This window comes from Heterodontus francisci, chromosome 5 (genome assembly GCF_036365525.1).
Source record: "Heterodontus francisci isolate sHetFra1 chromosome 5, sHetFra1.hap1, whole genome shotgun sequence".
In the NCBI taxonomy this organism is placed as follows: Eukaryota; Metazoa; Chordata; class Chondrichthyes; order Heterodontiformes; family Heterodontidae; genus Heterodontus; species Heterodontus francisci.
In genome coordinates this window covers 113,360,352-113,382,614 of record NC_090375.1, presented here as the reverse complement: position 1 = coordinate 113,382,614, position 22,263 = coordinate 113,360,352, and the positions used below count along the sequence as shown (strand labels likewise).

The 22,263-nt window shown below is 43.1% G+C and overlaps 1 protein-coding gene across 4 annotated transcripts in view; it reads right to left on the bottom strand.

The window, feature by feature from the left end:
- Window positions 1-9,307: 9,307 nt before the first annotated feature.
- Window positions 9,308-22,263, bottom strand: part of mtfr1 (mitochondrial fission regulator 1) — a 46,155-nt gene continuing 33,199 nt past the window's right edge. For all 4 annotated transcript variants that reach the window (XM_068030906.1, XM_068030902.1, XM_068030904.1 and 1 more), the window contains 2 exons: window positions 11,896-12,061; window positions 9,308-10,169 (listed from right to left, as the gene is read on the bottom strand). In XM_068030906.1, the coding sequence (XP_067887007.1) occupies window positions 10,101-10,169; window positions 11,896-12,061 (235 nt within the window). In that variant the 3' untranslated portion in view covers window positions 9,308-10,100. The remainder of the gene's footprint in view (window positions 10,170-11,895; window positions 12,062-22,263) is intronic.

Here is a 22,263-nt window from a genome sequence, read left to right as displayed (position 1 = left end):
TGTGGAGTTTGCAAGTTCTCGCTGTGTCTGCGTGGGTTTCCTCCCACAGCCAAAAGACTTGCAGGTTGGTAGGTTAATTGGCCATTATAAATTGCCCCTAGTATAGGTAGGTGGTCGGGGAATATAGGGACATGTGAGGATGTGGTAGGAATGTAGGATTAGTATAAGTGGGTGGTTAATGGTCGGCACAGACTTGGTGGGCCGAAGGGCCTGTTTCAGTGCTGTATATCTAAATCTGAAACCACAATCATTTAGGCTGGTTCTGAAATTTGTATGTTTGAGGATTTTAATACAGGTAGCTTGCTCTTATGTAAGTAACTAAACTGCAAAGCTCCAGTTTGACAGCTTTCAACCTACAAATTGGCTTGTGTTTTCTGCTTCCAAGCTCACCAGCCTGTAATTTTCCACCTATTAAAGTAAATGTGCAGAAAATCACAGGTTCGGCACAGTGGTTAGCACCGCAGCCTCGTAGCTCCAGTGACCCGGGTTCAGTTCTGGGTACTGCCTGTGTGGAGTTTGCAAGTTCTCCCTGTGACCGCGTGGGTTTCAGCCAGGTACTCCGGGTTCCTCCCACAACCAAAGACTTGCAGGTTGATAGGTAAATTGGCCATTGTAAATTGCCCCTAGTGTAGGTAGGTGGTAGGAGAATAGTGGGGATGTGGTAGGGAATATGGGATTAATGTAGGATTAGTATAAATGGGTCGTTGTTGGTTGGCTCAGACTTGGTGGGCCAAAGGGCCTGTTTCAGTGCTGTATCTCTCTATGACTATATTGTAGTAGAAAACCTCAGACAACACATCAGATAAACTCAGTACTGGGCACTTAGAACATACACGGCCTTGTGGCTAGCACACTTCCATCACGTTCAAGATCTTGCACTTCAATTTGTTACATTGTTGAAACTGCTAAATATTTCTTATAAAGTTATTTGCTTGAAGTTTATAAGTAGGTATAATTGACCCCATGGGCTGGATTTTAAAGCCCCTCCACCATCGGGAACGGTGGCGGGGCAATGAAGTTTGGTATGGTGGAGGCCCACCACGCGGCGGCAGCAGGCCCTGTACCCATCTTAGCGGCGGCGGCAGCAAGGGCTTGTGGCAGCCGCCCTGGCACTAGGCGACAGGACCCGTATTAAAATATGTTAATGTCTATTTACCATGTAGGCCACAGTGATTCAACCCCCACATTCAAATCTTTATTCAGATTTTCTCTGCGCGGGAGGTGGGGGAGCGAGGTTACAATGCTGCGGATTGTTCAAGGGGGTGATGGGAAGGGGTAGAGGACAAAGGTGCTGAACTTTTGGGGGTGGGGGGCAGCGGCGCGGGCGGAGATAAAAGGTTCAGAATCTGTATTCCGGGGGAAAAAGGACAGGAATGGTGTGATATGCCATTGGGGGCATGGGGGCGGTTGGGAAAATGCATGGAAAGACTTGGATATTAATGTTTTGAACTTTTATAGTTACTGGCCCTTTAAAAATTTAAAAGCTCTTCTCAGGCTGTAAGCCCTTTAAAAATGGTGCCGGTGCCCGTGCATTGGCACCAGACACCATTGCCATGCGCCACCATTGGTAGGTGCCACAGCTATGCAAATGAGCTGCCGCATTTGAAATCTCAGTGGCTTCGTGACGTGGTCCCCATGCGCGCGGGCTGCATTTCTTTTTACATCGCCTGCCTATTTTGGGCAGCGGAGTCTTAAAATGCAGTAATGCTCACATCCCATGAAAAATAAATAAAGGCTTTTCTGTTGCCACATCTACTTGGTTATGTATTTTTCTCTTTATAATAAAAGGGTGTGAAAGGGGCCCTAAGCACACACAAGAGGACTTCCTAGTTAAGAAAGAGCAAGATTGTTATCCCAGGACGTATAATTTGTACCAGGGCTGTTCCCCCTACCAAAAAATTGCTCTTTAGTGAGTCCTTTTTGCTTTGTTTATATTAGAAAATATGAAAAAAAAAGCAGTAACACAGATACCAAATCCTAATTGTGGCAGCAGGGGTTATTTTTTTACTAACTCTCAGAATGTGAGTGGTCCTCACTGGCAAAGTCAGCATCTATTGCCCATGCCTCGTTTTCCTGAAAAGGTGATGATGCAACAGAGAGGCTTGCGAGGTCATGCCAGTAGACAGTTAAGAGTCAACCACATTCATGTTGGCCTGGAGTCACATGTAGGCCAAACGGAGTAAGGACGGCAAGTTGTCATCCCTGAAGGACTCCCTGGCGTGAACCAGTTGGGATTTTGGAATCTGGCACAGTGCTTTTCATTTGGCTACTGTAGCAAAAAGTTAGTCTTGGGATTTTAAGCATTGAAAACATTAAATATTCAGAATGTTCTCACTGACCAAATTTACAACTAATACTGACAAAATTCAGGTGTTTCGTTCATGCTGTCTCATTAGGCAAAGATCTCAAGTGTTAAACAACACACAAACAAAATCATGTGGCTGCTGAAAATCTGAAATAAAGACAGAAAATGCTGGAAACAATTAACAGGTCTGGTAGCATCTGTGGAGAAAAAAAAAGTTAAAGTTTCAGGACTGTGGCCTTTCATCAGACCTAGAACTGTATCATGCTAGGCCCCCACCTGCCAAGAATGAGGCACATCAATTTTGTCATGAATATTGATTTTTAACTGTTGTTGGAGCGAGGAAATGACTTGTTAAAACAAATCAGCCGTGGCTGGAAAAAAAACATTTACATACTAACAGACATCGAAGGTGAGGAAGTGCATTCCAGGACCTAAGGAGGATATAATCCACAAGGGCCAGGACAGGTTAGACGAGCTGGGCAGATGACTACCTGGCTGTTCCAGGGTTTTCTTTTGGATTGGCCACAGAGAGTTTGAACTCAAAGACTGTTTGCTCCTGGACTGAGAAGATCTCTCCTGTCTGATCCCATCTCTTCCTCACAAGCCTCTGCATCCACTAAAGACACATGAACCCCAAGAGAGAAAAGTCTCCGACAGCGAACAAGGTTTAAGAATAATACTGGGCCCCAGCGAAAATTAAGATCTACCTACCATCAAGGACTCTACAGTGAGCTCGAAGAACCATAACAAAACGTCTTCAGATATTGCTTCAAAATTTTCCACTTTATTTTTCTTCTCTTTTCTGTCTCTATTTGCATGTGTGTATTGCATATGCATGCTAGCGTGGAGGCAGCGTGTATCCGTAGGCATCAACCGAATTAGAGTTTAAGTTTAAGAAATTTCAACATTTCTTCTTTAAGCCTAAGAAAGCCTGTTCTTGCTGGTTTCTTTGCCTTAAAATTAGAAAGTGGTGAACAAGGATTCACCAAGGGGGAGTTAAAAACAGTGTGTTTAAAATTAAACCCTGTTACTGGAAGACCAGGTGAAGGCTGAGAAGGACCCCTAGACACCTTCCTCACTGGGTCGTAACAACTGTAATAGATTTTGAGCAAGTGAAAGAGGGGAGGATGGGGAGAACAACAAAAGGGTAGGTCTGCGATAGGGTGGAGGCAAGAGGGATTAAATGATAGGTTTCATGGTACAAAGCCAAAGGAAGTGGTAATGGGACAATTAAACAAAGAAAAGCTGTGTCTAGATGAGGTGTGAATGACAGGATAGCCACTGTCCAAACGCAAAGTAAAGGGATTAAGAAACGAGAGAAAAAAATGAACCAGGAAAAAAAAACATGGGAGCAGAGGTTATGATCTAAAATTGTTGAACTCTATGTTGAGTCCAGGAGATTGTAAAGTGTTCAGCTGAAAGATGAGGTGCTGTTCCTTGAGCTTGTTATGTACATTGTGTTAAACAACGACCCTTTCTAATAAGTGTACAATATTCAATGTTCAATGAGACTATAAATGGGCTCACCTGTGATGTCACATTAATAGCCTCCCATTGCAAATTTTGACCTGATAATTTTGTTTAAAGATCAAATTATATTTGATTTAAAAATCACAAAAGCAGTCCATTTCTTCCATTTAGTGGAGTTTGTCCAAGAATCTGTATCTTTACCAATTAGACAGAATGTCACTGACCATACACAAGTACATGGGTTCTTCTGTAATCGGATGTTTAACTAAAACACGAAATTACTCCTCGTTTCAGGGACAAAAATCATCTGTGTGGTTTATAAGGATAAAAAAACCAGTTGAATTTGCAGAAATAAGAATTTTGGTCATTAAATTTAAAGTTACAAACTCAATTTAAAGCCCTTTTCATAAAGGGTAATTGATTCACTATGGAGTCTCACTGTATGAATGCAATTGTTATGACCAGGTGAGAAACGTGTCTAGGGGTTTTTCGCGGTCTTTACCTGGTCTTATTCTAACAGAGTTTAGTTTTAAACACACAGTGTTTTGAGCTCCTTCTCTGTGAATCCTTGTTCACAGCTTTCCAATAATAATTCAAAGGGCTGGATTTTACGTCGGGCGGACGGGAGCTAGCCACTGACGTAAAAGTCGGTGGTGAACCCGCTTCCGCCCGGCCTGGAGATCCAGCCCGCATTTTACGGGTCCCCGGGCTTTAACTGTTCAGAGGCGGGACTTCCACTTGTTTGAGGGAGGAAATCCCGCCTCATTGAGCTGCTGGCCAGCAGCTCAAAACCAGGGTGGTCATTTGGTGGGGGTGGGGGGAAGAAAGGGGGGGGGCATATCAGGTCCTGGGGTGATTGGGGAAGCGGAGGCAGCCCTTATTCGGGCAGCCCTCAATCAGGCACCCTGTGCCAGATTGTCAGCACCCCCCTCCCCAGGTGCACTGAGAGGCTGCCAGGTATCACTGGGCAGCCTTTCACATCTACTGGACGCCCACTTGCCATGGGTAAAATACCCCTGGAGGTGGGCAAAGGCTGTTAAGTGGCCACTTAAGGGCCTTGATTGGCATGGCGCAGGCAACCTGTTTCCCGCCCCCCGCGGCCCACGTAAAGTGGGATGGAGCTGGGAGTGGGCCGGAAAGGCCTCCTGCTCAATTTTATGCCACACCCCCATCACCATCTGGCTCGCTGGGGTTGCGTAAAATTCCAGCCAAAGAAACCAATTCACACAGGATTTCTGAGGTTTAAAGAAGATGAAATTTTACTAAAACTTAAACTGAAACTCTAATACGGCTAATGCCTACGCTAGCACGCACATGCAAATAGGGACAGAAAAGAGGAAAATATAGTAGAGAGGAGTTTGAGGCAATATCAGAAGTTTCTGGTTTACTGTGCTTCGAGCTCACTTGATTGTAGTTCTTCTTGCTGTTCTTCTTAAACCTTGTTCACGTAGGAGACTCTCTTTGAGGTTCACGTGTTTTCAGTTTCAGTTCCGTGGGAAAAAGAGACGGAGGCAGGCAGGACTGGAGAGGAGGTTCAGTTCCAACCAGGAGTACACGACTTTGAGTTCAAATTCTCCAACAGCCAGTCATGTGACCAAAACTGGTCTGACCACTTCTTGTGTGTACTGGGGAAGCAACGACTGGGTCCCCATTGTTCCAATACTTTTGGTTACTATGCAAATGTCTTTCCAGTCAGGGACTTGCAATTTTAAGTTTTAATGTTCATGTGGCGAAATCATGTGTGCCTCAGTCTTAGCAGATGGGGGTTTGCCTGAAATAATGTATTAAAATAGTATTTGCCAATTATTCTGCTTCGTTACTATTTGTTTGTAAGAAGATATATTAGTAGCTTTGCCCCTAAATTTCAGGCCTGTGTGGCAATATTCACCATTTCAACAGAAACTTGGTAGTATAACACAAGTCTGCCTTCTATTAAATCCACTAAACAGATAGCTTCAAATGGGCAACAGTTAGCCCCTTCAGGACACATCCAAGTAGACACTGTGTAGAAAACATATAACTTACCGACCTTAATGGAAAAGACTTATTGTTAGACCACTGTACCACATGCCAACACATTTTGTCTAGCAAAGGCAGCTCATTTAGCTGACGTATTAGAGGACATCTGACACCTGACAACCTGTATTTCAAGAAGGGCTGCCAATAAAATGTCCAGCTATTTGAAATGTAACTGCTTATTTCATTGACCTTACTAGTCTAGCTTAATTGTTAAACTGCTAACTTTTCTTTAGAAAAAACTTAGAAAGTATTGTTTGTTCTCTCATGTTCCAGTTACAACGCACCAAGTGGTACTGTGTAAACAGCTTCTAATCTAAAACAATGATGTGAGCCAAATAAAAACAAAGTGCTGGAAATACTCAGCAGATCTGGCAGCATCTGTGGAGAGAGAAACAGAGTTAACGTTTCAGGTCTCTGACCTTTCATGATATGAGCCAGCAGTTGCATCACGTCAGTTCACACCACTGCTCAACAGAGTGAAACAGAGCTCTGTACAAGTATACTCAAAGCACATATAGAGTTCTGATTATTAAGAATAGTACAATAACAGGATATTCAACTCTTTTCTACCATTTGATACATATTAAAAGGCAGTACAGCAGGCCAGGTTAGTTTATTTGAAACCAAGTTTGAATGGAAAGCTATTCACCAGCTGCAGATGCTAATAGCACAACACAATTCTTCACGTGGTCTCATTATACTGTTAAATTGCTGACTTCTGCAAATTCAGCACAAGTGTTTGCCTTTGGTACGATACAAAAAGACTATACTGTATTGACATAAATGTGCAACAAAACTAGGCCAACAGAATCACCATGTAATATTGTGTCCTGTCCAAGAGAAACCAGATTATTAATGATAAAACTACTTTTATCATTGATTAATGTAGTGTTAAATTTATATTTTAAACAAATAATGCACAATGCAAAAAAAGTTTTACATTTTCCAACAGTCTGATAGCAATAAGGAAGTATTGAAAGACAATGCAAATCCTTACAATTATGGAACATTAATGCAGGCGTTACACGTTTTTAATTCATCTTACAATAGATTTTGCAATGTACATTACTTCTCATGACTGGGAGCAGCACACCTCCAAGGTTATAATCAAGTATTCCATTCAAACACCTCTGCCAAAGATGTTTGGAAATTTATAATTTACCTATTACCTAGAAATAAAATAAGCCAACAGAATATACATTTTCATACATATGGACATGTTTAAAATTTCAGATTATTGTAGTAAGAGCTAGCACGTGTTGCTAGTCTTGGCTATAAATGCAAAATAATTTTCCCTTCAAAAATAAAATAAAAATACTTTGGAGAACCAGCAGGGAACATAAATTGTGGTTTTACTCCCTCAATGTCTAGTAAAGGCCGGCTACCTGACGGGACCTGATGACGTGTCGGGTTTGGGTCGGGTCAGGTCGCACTTCCGGGTCCAGCATTTGGGCTTGGGTCGGGCCGGGTTGGACACGCTCTTTCACCACCTCCGGTAAGTGGCTCCAATGTGAATATACTTTTTGGACTTGAAAAGGTGGTTTTGTTAGTTATTTTAAGCTTGTGCAGATAAGCAACAAAGTGAAAAACAGAAGGTAGATTAACTGATGGTCGGGTTGGGCGCGGGAAAAAATGAAAGGATGCGGGCCGGGTCAGGCTCGGGTTTCATTTGCAGACCCGAGCCGGCCTTTAATCTCTAGTCTGGATAGGGTGGGAGAAGGATGGGGGAGGTCAAGATGAGCATTGGAGAGGAAGAGTTCATGGAACCACTATTCTATTTTCTCCTCACAGCTGGCGAAAAACTGATATTGGCAATGGTTGGGGAGCAAGATGACACACTTTGTTGTGAAAATAGGCATGCCTCTAAAGTTGATATGGCTATCTGAATTATCTGTTTTAAAAAAAAAAGTCACACCATCTTGCACGATTTTTTTTTAAAAAACAACTTTCCTTTTTTCTACATCTTCCTGTTATAGTTTCTTAAAAATTTCTCTCCCTTTTCAAAAGCTCAGGCAGTAATCCTACAGTACGCTAGAGGTGGTACACCTTTTAAAACATTAAATACTTTGCCCAACAAATTATACAAAGTACATGACATTTAAAAACTAGATTGAAACATACTTTCCATTGTGGAAATAAAAGTAAAATTTAAATTTTTGAGCATACCTACATTTCTGTGCTGCAAATTTAAATCTTTGTCATACAAACACGTGAATTTAAAAAATGTTATATAGGCCAGGATTTTACCCTAGGTGGACAGGAGCTGTTGGCGAACCCGCTTCCACCTGGCCTGGGATCCGACCCGTATTTTGCGGGTCCCTGGGCTTTAATTGTTCTGAGGCGGGACTTCCACCTGCTTGAGGTAGGAGGTCCTGCCTAATAGAGCTGCTGGTCAATCGGGGCTGGTAGCTGTGTCCCAAAAGCGCCACCGGGAGCAGTGGCCACTGCTGGGACTGCAGCCCAGCCAACAGAAGGTGGTATCGGGGAACCCCGGAATGCAGGTAAGTTTCTGGTGCCTTGCTGGGGTAATCGGTCAGGCCCCAGCGAGGCAAGGGTGATCGATTTAGGGGGACAGGGGGCTTGTTGGGGCATCGGGGGCAGCCTTCCGTCAGGCACAGGATTCCTGATCATGAGGGCACCCCCCCCCCCCAGGATGTCAGGGAGCTGCCTGCTTTGAACAGGTTTTTTCTCAAGCCTGGCCACCCAACCAGCTGTGGGTAAAATCCCTGTGGAGGCAGCCAGAGACTGTTAAGTGGCCACTTAAGGGCATTGATTGGCCCAGGGTGGGCGGGTCACTTTAAGCCGCCGCTGCTGCCCTGCATAAAGTGATGGTGGAGGCGGGAGCGGGTCAGGAAGGGCCCCCTGAGCCTCCCGCTCCATTTTATTCACCCCCTGCCATCTTTTTGCTCTTGGGGGGGGGGGGGGTGCATAAAATTCCTGCCATAATCTTCTGAAATTAGTCTAATGCCTTCCCTTATTCTAAAATAAGTGGATCTAGGGAATTGGAGTTGTAGTGTAGTTTTAATGTAAATATATTACATGCCATAAGTCATTTGGGTCAATATTAAGCCACTGCAGCAGCTCTTAATTTTCTTCATTTTAAAGCTGTTCTTAGTGCATTTCCAGACTACCATCCATATACCACTGGTATTAGACAAAGTTTTGTACTTTGCTGCAACCATCATCTAAAATATTACCTTTTTTGAAGCAAGCATTGATGTACTGTATTTTCAGGATTGGCATTTTAAATGAAAGAGTCTTTTACCATCAGGACTGGTTACAAATTAGATAGCTACAAAAAAATTATAATAAACATTACCATCTTTTTAAAAGCAAAATACTGCGGATGCTGGAAATCTGAAACAAAAACAAGAAATGCTGGAATCACTCAGCAGGTCTGGCAGCATCTGTGGAAAGAGAAGCAGAGTTAACGTTTCGGGTCAGTGACCCTTCTTCGGAACTCCGAAGAAGGGTCACTGACCCGAAACGTTAACTCTGCTTCTCTTTCCACAGATGCTGCCAGATCTGCTGAGCGATTCCAGCATTTCTTGTTTTTGTTACCATCTTTTTAGTTGGCTTCATCCTTTAGTCAATTTTTAACTTTTTGTTTAACCAGTAAGGGGTTGGCTTCAATGAGTTAAGAGTCAGTGAAGGAGGTTAAATTCAAGCAGCATTAACTGCATTTGGTAGTTCAGGCCTCCCACACTGCTGAGTGCAATATTCCAGTACATCATTGATATCATCAGCATTCATATTTTAAATTAAAAAAAACAAAGACATTAATAAACTTTGTAACTAGTTGATTTTTAAAGAGGTCCTGTGGTGTGTGTCTTAGTTTTAGGATAAGTGTATAGCATTATTTATTTACCAAACGCAGCTACTTAAGATCTGGGTAACAGAAAATCTACAGTACCTGCCTTAAGTGACTACCACAGCTTATTATCGTTTAAATGGTAATGTGAATGCCAAAGCATCTAATTCAATTTAGTTAGTTCAGGTGCCTTATTTAGGACAAACACATACAAACAGCAACACAATAACTTAAAACATTAGAATATGGCTACAGAAATGCCTTCTCATTGTGAGTACGTGCAAAACACCAACTGGCATATGAAAGCAAGGCAGTAAACCAAATGTTAAAATTTGCATTTTTTAAACCTGATTTTAGAAGTATTGCTTATGTAAACGACAAGATTTTATAGTAGCAGTATTTCTTCATACAATCAAATCTAATGAGAATTAAAGTCCAAACTGGGGAAAAGGACAAGCCTTTTTCCAACACCCCCCCCATCCCCTGAATTTCCAGTCAAGACTGAGATGTATTTCCTAACAATGGCTTTCTCTTTCCTGTTGGCTTCAGCATGTGTTGTCCAAACTATAAAAAAGAAAAATATAAAATTTAATAACAAAGTTTTATGTTCCAACTTCTGTCTGTTTACTTCATTAAGCACAAACTTTACTATGCTGGAAAAGGAGTTAAACTTTTGAGGACAAAGAACTTCAATTCATAGAAAACATTTATCATTTTTAAATGCACAATGCATCATAGCAACAATAATAAAGTAACAACCACTTGCATTCATACAGCACTTTTAACATGTGTTACGAGGGTTTCTATTTTTTGTTAAAATTTGACAATCTATATTTTAAAAAACTGAAAAGGATTTCATGGATGCTAGAAGCTTGAAGAAGCTAAACTTTGTTTTTTTTTTTAAAAGGAAGGTCAACAGAAGGATGACCAGTAAACGGGTTTTTACTGGAATGCACATGATTTCAAGTAAACACAGCAGGGGGTTGTGTTTTGACCTGAAGAGCCATTTGCTTATTAACAAGTCAGGAATTTATGGCTGTTATAGGACTTGTCACTGGAAAAAGTTGGTTTCATTTTGAATTTTTAAAAAAAGCGAGTTGGTTTGGCTAAAAAACAGGTAGTTAGAGTTTGATTATTGACCTGCCAGAAGATCCAGCCAGCCCATCTTTTCTCTTGAAAAGCAAATCCTGCATCAGGTTGTACTGTTGCCTCCTGTATCTGAAGAAATCCTGAAGGTTTGCAGAAAACCTTGCATCGAATGGGAGAGAATTGAAACCTTTGCTGCTGCACACCTGATGTAAGACCTACGTGAAGCCTTTTGTAGCTGCATTTCTCGAAAGCCTACCCAGACTGTTCATCAGCATTGCTTGGAAAGAACTGTTCTAGGAAGATTCCTGGCCGCCACCTATTCGCCTTTAGGACACCTCACCAAGACAAAGGACTTCCTTCCATACCACCTTTTAAGCATAGGTGTTATTTTTTATTCCTTCTATTTCTTAGTAACAGCTGTAAACAAAAAATCCTTTTTTCCCCCCGGTTAGCCAGTTGTGTATGTGTGAGGGCTAGGATAAAATAAGGGGCTTTAATATTTCCATTTGTGCGTATGTTTTACTTCATTACTGGTTAAGACTTGGTTTATAAAAACGGATATATTAATTGGTTAATGAAGAAACCTGGTTGGTGTGCTTCACTCTGAGGAAAAATAGGAGTATCTGATTGACTGTTTCGGTAAGTGGGAAAATTTTAAATATATGTTGTGACTTGTGTAGAAGTAGGACTGAGTTAACAGTGCACTCCTCCCACCTCGGTTGTAACAACAGAAAAGGTCCCACAGTGCGCAAGAGAAGATAAATATCAAAGGAATGAATGAATGCCGAGCCATGGTGGGAGAGTTAGAAAAGGTTTGGTTCAATATTGGGTTTCGAGAAGGTTTGTGAAAGATGAAAAGAGAAGTGGAGAGACAGAATAGTTTAGGCAGAGAATTCCAGAGTAGGGCCAAGGCAACTGACGACTCTGTAACCAAAGGTGATGCAAAAGGAGGGGGTGATGCACTAAAGGCATGAGTTAGAGGACTAATGGGTATGGAAGGGGATAGAAAGCTGAAAGGAGTTGGTAGCAGCAGTATTTTGAAAGACTTGTGTTTTTTATACCGTACAAAGGAACTTCACAAGACAAAGGGGAGAAAATTCAAAGGCATTATCCCAAAAATACAGATCAACAATTTCATATTGCTGAAATACTTTATTTCAAAGAATCGAACTGTGAATAATTGCCTTAAATTTCTGCTTACCTTTGGGGGTTCTGTGTTTGTCTGGAAGTCAGAGTTTGAAGATTGATTTTCACTACAGCTATCATTCTTGTAGCGATGTGCAAATTTGCGTTTTAAAGCTGCTGCTATTAGTGCTGTTGGATCTGCTGTACACTGGTCTGGTTTGGGCTTTAAATCATCTATAGATCTGTAATGAAAATATTTTTAAATTGACATTCAAAATAAGTCATTTCTAATAACACTGTTGTAATGCATATAATAATCAACAGTAGCATCTGCTTTATAGTAATGTAAGACCAACAGTGCTGACTTAAATTTCCAATTCTGCTATACTATATGGTCAGGCAAGCATATCTCTGTAGATGCATGCTTACACAGTACATAAATGCTGGTGATTATTTTGATTCTTGTAAGGAGACAATGGGACTATGGCTCCTTATTAAATTTAAATGTTTTAAAATTGAAGCATCCGATTCTATCTGTGTGAATCTGAAGGAATGCAAGTTATCTCCTTGTTGTGAACCTATACTTCTTAAATTTAATGTGCCATCAGTTCAGTGATTTCATGCCCCAGTTATGTTGCAATTTTGTCAAAGTTCTGTTGCATCAATGCAAAAGCTGCAGTGCAACTATGCCATAAAGCCATTTTCATCCAACTAAAGAGAACGTCTCATTTTAAACATTATTTGCTTTGCTATAATCTCAGCATATTGATAAAGCATGGAGTGAAACACTAAACCATATTTGCAACTCGCCATTAATGTTTATCTACACAGTGCACCCATGTATAAGTAATTGTTGAAGACATTTTTATAAATCACATTGGTTCCATGTGGGAATTTCGAGACGCTTCTCTTGACTTAGACAACCACAGGGGCAAGAAGTGCCGTCAGCTGCAGGTTCAGGTTTCAGAGCTTGAGCAGGAGCTGGCATCACTGTGGCACATCTGTGCGAATGAGAGTTTCGTGAATAGCATGTTTATTGATGTAGTCATCTCACAGCTTAAGGGTATGCAGGTAGAGAGGGAATGAGTGACCACCAGGAAGTCAAGGAGGATCAGGCAGGTAGTGCAGGAGCTCCTGAGTGCATCTCACTCTCCAACTAGTATTCCATTCTGAATACTGTTGAGAGTGATGGTTCCTGTGGGGTGTGCAGCTAGAGCCTAGTACACGGCACTTAGGATGGCTCAGCTGTACGGGCATTGGTTTGGGCGGTGGGGGGTGGGGGTGGGCAGCACGAACATTGGAAAAGCAATAGTGATAGGGGATTCAATAATTAGGGGAATAGATAGGTGTTTCTGCGACCACAGACGTGAATCCAGGATGGTATGTTGCATCCCTGGTGCCAGGGTCAAGGATACACACTGAGGGGGAGGGTGAACAGCCAGCAGTCATGGTCCATATCGGTACCAACGATGTAGGTAGAAAAGAGGGATGAGGTCTTGCAGGCAAAGTTACGGAGCTAGGGAAGAAACTAGCAAGTAGGATCTCAAAGGTAGTAATCTCCAGATTACTCCCAGGATCACATGCTAGTGAGTATAGAAATAGGAGGATACAGCAGATGAATGTGGACTGGAGAAATGGTGCACGAGGGAGCTTTAGATTCCTGCGACACTGGCACTGGTCCTGGGGAGATGGAACTTGTAAAGGCCGGACAGGACGCACCTGAACACAGCCAGGACCAATGTCCTTGCAGGACGATTTGCTGGCACTATTGGGGAGGGTTTAAACTAACTTAGCAGGGGTGCAGGAAACAGGAGGAACTATTAGAGAGGAAAACCAAGGTGCAGAGAAAATTGAGAAAGATAGACGGCACTAGTGTAGGAAATAGTAAGGAACTGGGCGGCGGGGGTGGTCAGAGTAGCATGGAATGTAACAAGGTCTAAATTAGGTTTACTGTCCTTGTATGTGAATGCGTGGAATGTGGTAAATAAGGTTGGTGAGCTGCAGGCGCAGATAGCCAAGTGGAAATATGATGTTGTGGTGATAACGAAGACGTGGCTCAAAAAAGGTCTGGACTGGGTACTAAATATTTCTGGATACAAGGTATTCAGGAAAGAAAGGAGATGGATAGCAGTATTAAGGAGAACATTACAGTGCTGGAGAGAGAGGATGTCCTAGAGGGGTCAAGGACAGAATCTATTTGGTTAAAGCTAAGAAACAATAGAGGCACCGTTACACTGCTGGGTATATTCTATAGGCCACCAAGTAGAGGGAAATTTATAGAGGTGCAAAAGTTATAGTTATAATGGGGGATTTTAATTATCCTACTGTAGACTGGGAGTGTAATAGTATAAAAGGGAGAGAGGGGCAAGAGTTCTGGTGTGTTCAGAAGAATCTCCTACATCAGTATGTTTCCAGTCCAACGAGAAAGGAGACATTGCTGGATCCGGTTCTGGGGAATGAGGTGGGTCAAGTGAATCGAGTGTCAGCAGGGGAACATTTAGGGGACAGTGATCATAGAATCACAGAATTGTTACAGCGCAGGAGGCCATTCAACCCATCATGTCCACACTGGCTCTCTGAAAGTGCAATTCCCTCAGTCCCATTCCCCATAACCCTGCACATTCTTCCTTTTCACATAACTGTCTAATTCCCTTCGGAATGCTTCAATTGAACCTGCCTCCACCTCTTTCTCAGGCAGCGCATTCCAGACCTTAACCACTCGCTGTGTGAAAAGGTTTTTCCTCATGTCACTTTTGCTTCTCTTACCAAACACTTTAAATCTGTGCCCTCCCGATCTCGATCCTCTCACAAGTAGGAACAGTTTCTCTCTATCTACTCTGTCCAGACCCATGATTTTGAATACCCCTATCAAATCACCTCTCAGCCTTCTCTTTTTCAAGGAAAACAGTCCTAACATCGCCAATCTATCTTCATAACTGAAACTATAGTATCATAAGATTTAGGTTGGCTACAGAAAAGGAGGAGGAGCAATCCAGGATAAAAATAATTAATTGGGGAGGGCCAGCTTCATTGGGGTGAGAATGGATCTGGCTCAGGTAAACCGAAATCAAAGATTGGCAGGCAAAACTGCAATGGAACAATGGACTGCCTTTAAAGAGGAGATAAGGTATAGTCAAGGTACATTCTTATGAGGGGAAAGGTAGGACAAACAAATCCAGAGCTCCCTGGATGATGAAATAGATAGAGAGTAAGATGAAGCAGAATAAGGGTGCATATGATAGATGTCTTGTGGATAATATGTGAGAACTAGGATGAATATAGAAGGTTCAGAGGGGGAGCGAAGAAAACATAAAAAAAGCAACGAGAGTATGAGACGAGACAGGTAGCTAATATAAAAGGAAATCCAAAAGTCTTCTATAGGCATATAAATAGTAAAAGGTTGGTAAAAGGAAGAGTGGGGCCGATTACGGACCTAAAAGGGGATTTATTCATGGAGGCAGGGGGCATGGCTGAGGTACTAAATGATTACTTTGTGTCTGTCTTTGCCAAGAAAGAAGATGCTGCCCAAGTCAGTGAAAGAGAAGATAGTTGAAACACTGGATGGGCTAAAAACTGATACAGGAGGTATTAGATAGGCTGGCTGTACTTAATGTTAATAAGTCACCAGGACTGGATGAGATGCATCCAAGGATACTGAAGGAAGCAATGTTGGAAACCGAGGAGGCACTGGCAACCTTCCAATCCTTCTGAGATACACGGGTGGTGCCAGAGGATTGGAGAATAGGAAATATTACACCCTTGTTCAAGATAGAGTGAAAGAATAAGGCCAGCAACTACAGGCCAGTCAGTTTAACCATGGTGGGAAAACTTTTAGAAACAGTAATTTGGGACAAAATTAACAAATGTGGATTAATTAAGGAAAGTCAGCATGGATTTGTTAAAGGCAAATCATGTTTAACTAATTTGCTTGAGTTTTTTTGATGAGGGTAATGTGGTGTACATGGACTTCCAAAAGGCATTTGATGAGGTGCCACATAACAGGCTTGTCGGCAAAGTTGGACCCCATGGAATAAAAGAGGCAGTAGCAGCTTGGATACAAAATTGGCTGAATGACAGGAAACAGCGAGTAGTGGTGAATGGTTTTTTTCTGGACTGGAGGAAGTATCCAGTGGGGTTCCCAGAGGTCAGTGTTAGTACCCCTGCTTTTCCGGATAATTATTGATGACCTACACTTTGGTCCAGAGGGCATAATTTCAAAATTTGCAGATGACACAAAACTTGGAAGTATTGTGAACTGTGAGGATAGTGATAAACTTCAAGAGGACATAGACAAACTGGTGGAATGGGCAGATAAGTGGCGGATAAAATTTAATAGAGAAGTGTTAAGTGATTCATTTTGGTAGGAAGAACGAGGAGAGGCAATACAAAATAATGGATACAATTCTAAAAAGGGTGCAGGAGCAGAGGGACCTTCGAATATATGTGCACAAATCATTAAATGTGGCAGGGCAGGTTGAGAAAGCAGTCAATAAAGCATATAGGATCCTGTGCTTTATAAACAGGGGCATAGAGTACAAAAGCAAGGACGTTATAACAAACCTGCATAAAACACTGTTTTGGCCTCAACTGGAATATTGTGTCCAGTTTTTGGCACCACATTTTAGGAAGGATGTGAAGGCATTAGAGAGGGTGCAGAAATTATTCACGATTCAGGGAGGCACTGGCCATAACTTTCCATCCTCCTTAGGTACAGGGGTGGTGCCAGAGGACTGGGGAATAGGAAATATTACACCCTTGTTCTAGAAAGAGTGTAAGAATAAGGCCAGCAACTACAGGGCAGTCAGTTTAACAATGGTGGGAAAGCTTTCAGAAACAATAATCTGAGGCAAAATTAACAAATGTGGATTAATTAAGGAAAGTCAGCACATTAAGGGCAAACCATGTTTAACTAGTTTCATGGATAGATTGAAGCAGCTGGGGGTTGTTCTCTTTGGAGAAGGTTAAGAGGAGATTTGCTGGAGGTGTTCAAAATCATGAGGGGTCTGGACTGAGTAGATAGGGAAAAACTGTTCCCAAGAACTGGAGGGCAATGATTTGAGGTGACTAGTAAAAGAAGCAATGGCGACATAAGGAAAAATCTTTTTCCAGTAATGAGTGGTTAGGATCTGGAATACACTGCTCAAGTGTGGTGAAAGCAGATTCAATCGTGACTTTCAAAAGAGAAAAAAATCTGCAGGGCCCTGGGGATAAGGCAGGGGAGTGGGACTAGGTAAGTTGCTCTTGCAGAGAGCCAACATGGACACAATGGGCTGAATGGCCTCCTTCTATCATAGAATAGTTACATGTTTCGAGGCTAGGACTTCATATTAGATATTAAGTCATATTGAAGAATCTGAATACTACTGTAAATCAAAGGGCCAGGATACTTGAAAACACACTAAAGTTTCCCAACTGTGATGGAACATATAGGAACATAGGAAATAGGAGCCACAGTAGGCCATTCAGCCTGTCGAGCCTGCTCCGCCATTCAAACAGATCATGGCTGATCATCTACCTCTCCGCCATTTTTCCCCATATCCCTCTATGTCATTAGTATCCAGAAATCAATTGATTTCGGTCATGAACATGCTCAATGATTGAGCTTCCACAGCGCTCTGTGGTAGAGAATTCCACAGATTCACCACCTTCTGAGTAAAGAAATTCCTCCTCAGTCTTAAATGGCCTGCCCCTTATTCTGAGTCTGTGTCCCCTGGTTCTAGGCTCACCAGCCAGAGGAACCATCCTATCCACATCTACTCTGTCATGCCTTGTAAGAATTTTGTAAGTTTCAATGAGATCACCTCTCATTCTTCGAAACTCTAGAGAATACATGCCCAGTTTCTGCAATCTCTCCTCATAAGACAATCCTGCTATCCCAGGGATTAATCTGGTGAACCGCCTTTGCACGCTCTCTATGGCAAATATGTCCTTCCTTAGATAAGGAGACCAAAAATGTACACAATACTCTAGGTGATACTCAAAGCCCAAGGAGACTACATGGGAAGAAGTGTAGGGAGGGGTGCAGGAATGGCAAAGGCAACACACAAAAAACAAGTGATTCTAACTGCACCAATGCATTTTCTCCAACACTTCCCAGTGAATGACTGACCAAAACCTATATTCTGAAGTTTTTTCCCCCCACTCTATTGTTGACCAGATTCTTTCCCATGAGTTTATTTATATCCTCTCCATTTCATCATACTTAAAAGGAAATGCTTACAGTACATTGTTGTAGACTCTCCAACAACACTATTTTGCTTAAGGTAGCCATTTTGGAAAGTCTTTTACTGTTCACTTTACTACTGGCATCAGGACCTATTGCTCACAGTAATGGCTTAGACTTCAGGCACGCTGTACTGCAAGGCATGTACCTGTTTAAATGGTACTATAAGTCAATTATTCAAGGCTGTGTTTGCTGAAAACACAACCACTAGGTGGTGCAGTACTGGCACATGCACAAATGCAGCCTCATGCTCTGAAATGTCACTGTCTGTGACATTTTTGGCAGCTGCCAGAAGTAAAGATGGCACTACTCAATTTATCACAAAAAACAATGAAACCCAAATCCCCTGTAGCTGTGAACGCTGCCTCCATCCCATCCCCAACAGTACCCTGCTCTCTCCTGCCATTGCACTTCTCATCACTCACCCCCCGCCTCGCCACCTGCCGTTTCTCCCCCACTTGCCTCGCCACTTCCTCCCCGCTCTCTCCAGCTCGCAGTCTTCCTGCTCCCTCCCGCTCTCTCCCCTGACTATCTTGTCACTCACTCTCTCTCCCCCTCTTCCTCAATGCAGGGAAGAGAGGCAGCGATCGCGGGAGGAGTTGAATGTAGGGAAGTGTGAAGTTGTTTGGTTGTAAAAATAGAAGAGCAGAATTTTTTGAAAAAGGTGTGAAACTGGTAAGTGTTGATATTCAGAGACACTTGGGGGTACTCATACAAGGAACGCACAAAGTTAACATGCAGGTGCAGCAGGCAATTAGGAAGAGAAATGGCATGTTGGCCTTAACTGCAAGGGGATTGGAGTACAGGAATAAAAAAACATAGAAAAATAGGAGCAGGAGTAGGCCATTCAGCCCTTTGAACCTGCTCACCATTCAATACAACCATGGCTGATCATCCAAACTCAGTAACCTGTTCCCGCTTTCTCCCCGTATCCCTTGATCCCATTAGCCCTAAGAACTATATCTAACTCTTTCTTGAATATATTTAATGATTTGGCCTCAACTGCTTTCTGTGGTAGAGAGTTTCACAGGTTCACCACTCTCTGGGTGAAGAAATCCCTCCTCACCCCTCTTCAGACAAAAAGTCTTACAGGGCTTTGGTGAGAACGCACCTGGAATATTGCGTGCAGTTTTGGTCTCCACATTTAAGAAAGGATATACTTGCACTGGAAGTGGTGCAGCGAAGATTTACTAAATTGGTCCCTGGGATGAGCGAGTTGTCGTATGATGAGAGGCTGAGTAAATTAGGCCTATATTCTCTGGAGTTTAGAAGAATGAGAGGTGATCTAATTGAGACATACAAGATTCTAAAAGGGCTTGATAGGGTAGAAGCTGAGAGATTGTTTCCACTGATCGGGGAATCTAGAACATGGTGACAGTCTCAGGATAAGAGGCCAATCATTCAGGACTGAGCAGCGGAGAAATTAGTACACTCAAAGGGTTGTGAATCTTTGGAAATTTCTACCCCAGAGGGTTGTGGATGCTCCATCATTGAATACATTTAAGGCTGAGATAAATAGATTTTAGGTCTCTCAGGGAATCAAGGGATATGGGGATCAGGCAGGAAAGTGGAACTGAAGCCCAAGATCAGCTATGATCGTACTGAATGGTAGAGCAGGCTCGATGGACCATATGGTCTACTTCTGCCCCTATTTCTTGTGTTCCTGAGGGAGCGGGGACCAGAAGCGGGAGAGGGGAGTAGAGGCAGAGCAGGGGGGGGGGGGGGGGGAAGAGGAGAGAAGAAATGACAACGCGAGGAGCGAGTGGCGAGCTGACGTTGCAGTGCGCGATGACGTTTTCACGCACATGAGCGAATTAGTCCTGGCAAGCCGGTTGTTGGCATTGACTGCATATGCGCACCATACTGACAGCAAAAGTCCTTCCGCTGGAGCGCTCTGATGACGTCAGCGCTGGGCTGCATTGTCAGGAGTCACTTTGATTAATCAATTTCTCAGGAGAATTTAGTTGGTTATAAATGTTTTGTACTGCAATCTGACTTCTTAGTAGGTCATCATTATATAGTGAGAAAATCTATTGTTTTCATACACAAGTTCATTATTGTGTACACTTTGTCATTAAACATCACAGCATCCTGGGGAGTTACCATTGACCAGAAGCTGAACTAGAGCAGCCACATAAATGGTGTGGCTACAAGAGCAGGTCAGAGGCTAGAAATTCTGCGGCGAGTAACGTACCTTCTGTCTCCTTAATGCCTATCCACCATTTACAAGGCACAAGTCAGGAATGTGATGGAATACTGTCCACTTGCCTTGGTGGGTGCAGTTCCAACAGCACTCGAGAAGCTCAACACCATCCAGGCCAAAGCAGCCCACTTGACTGGCACCCTGTCCACCACTTTCAAGACTAATACCTGAAATGGGCAGGCGGTCTTACAGTGAAAGACTGGACAGGCTAGGCTTGTACCCGTTGGAATTTAGAAAAGCAAGAGGCAACCTGATTGAAACATATATGATCCTGAGGGGTCTTGACAAGGTGGATGTGGAAAGGATGTTTCCCCTTGTGGGATAATCTAGAACTAGGGGTCACTGTTTAAAAGTAAGGTGTTGCCCATTTAAGACAGATGAGGAGAAATTTTTTCTCTGAGAGGGTCGTGCGTCTTTGGAATTCCCCTCCTCAAAAGACGGTGGAAGCAGAGTCTTTGAATATTTTTAAGGCAGATGTAGACAGATTCTTGATGAGCAACAGGGTGAAAGTTATCGGGGGTAGGTAGAAATGTGGAGTAATCAGCTCAGCCATGAACTTATTGAATGGCGGAGCAGGGTCGAAGGGCCGAGTGGCCTACTCCTCCTATTTCTTTTTTTAAAATTCATTCATGGGATGTGGGCGTCGCTGGCCAGGCCAGCATTTATTGCCCATCAATAATTACCCTTGAGAAGGTGGTGGTGAGCTGCCTTCTTGAACCGCTGCAGTCCACGTGGGGTAGGTATACCCACAGTGCTGTTAGGAAGGGAGTTCCAGGATTTTGACCCAGTGACAGTGAAGGAACGGCGATATAGTTCCAAGTCAGGATGGTGTGTGACCTGGAGGGGAACTTGCAGGTGGTGATGTTTCCATGCATTTGCTGCCCTCGTCCTTCAAGTTGGTAGAGATCGTGGGTTTGCTGTCTAAGGAGCCTTGGTGCGTTGCTGCAGTGCATCTTGTAGATGGTACACACTGCTGCCACTGTGCGTCGGTGGTGGAGGGAGTGAATGCTTGTAGATGGGGTGCCAATCAAGCGGGCTGCTTTGTCCTAGATGGTGTCGGGCTTCTTGAGTGTTGTTGGAGCTACACCCATCCAGGCAAGTGGAGAGTATTCCATCACACTCCTGACTTGTGCCTTGTAGATGGTGACAGGCTTTGGGGAGTCAGGAGGCGAGTTACTCGCCGCAGGATTCCTAGCCTCTGACCTGCTCTTGTAGCCACGGTATTTATCTGGCTACTCCAGTTCAGTCTCTGGTCAATGGTAGCCCCGAGGATGTTGATAGTGGGGGAATCAGCAATGGTAATGCCATTGAATGTCAAGGGAGATGCCTAGATTCTCTCTTGTTGGAGATGGTCATTGCCTGGCACTTGTGTGACGCGAATGTTACTTGTCACTTATCAACCCAAGCCTGGATACTGTCCACGTCTTGCTGCATTTCTACACTGACTGTTTCAGTATCTGAGGAGTCACGAATGGTTCTGAACATTGTGCAATCATCAGCAAACATCTCCACTTCTGACCTTATGATTGAAGGACACTACCCTGAGGAACTCCTGCAGTGATGCCCTGGAGCTCAGATGATTGACCTCCAACAACCACAATCAGCTTCCTTTGCGCTAGGTATGACTCCAGCCAGCAGAGGGTTTTCCCCGATTCCCATTGACCTCATTTTGCTCGGGCTCCTTGATGCCATACTCGGTCAAATGCTGCCTTGAATTCCATGGCAGTCACCTCACCTCGAGTTCAACTCTTTTGTCCATGTTTGAACTAAGGCTGTAATGAAGTCAGGAGCTGAGTGGCCATGGCGGAACCAAAACTGAGTGTCACTGAGCAGGTTATTGCTAAGTAAGTGCCGCTTCATGGCACTGTTGATGACACCTTCCATCGCTTTACTGATGATTGAGAGTAGGCTGATGGGGCGGTAATTGGCCGGGTTCGACTTGTCCTGCTTTTTGTGTACAGGAAATACCTGGGCAATTTTCCACATTGCAGGGTAGAAGCCAGTGTTGTAGCTGTACT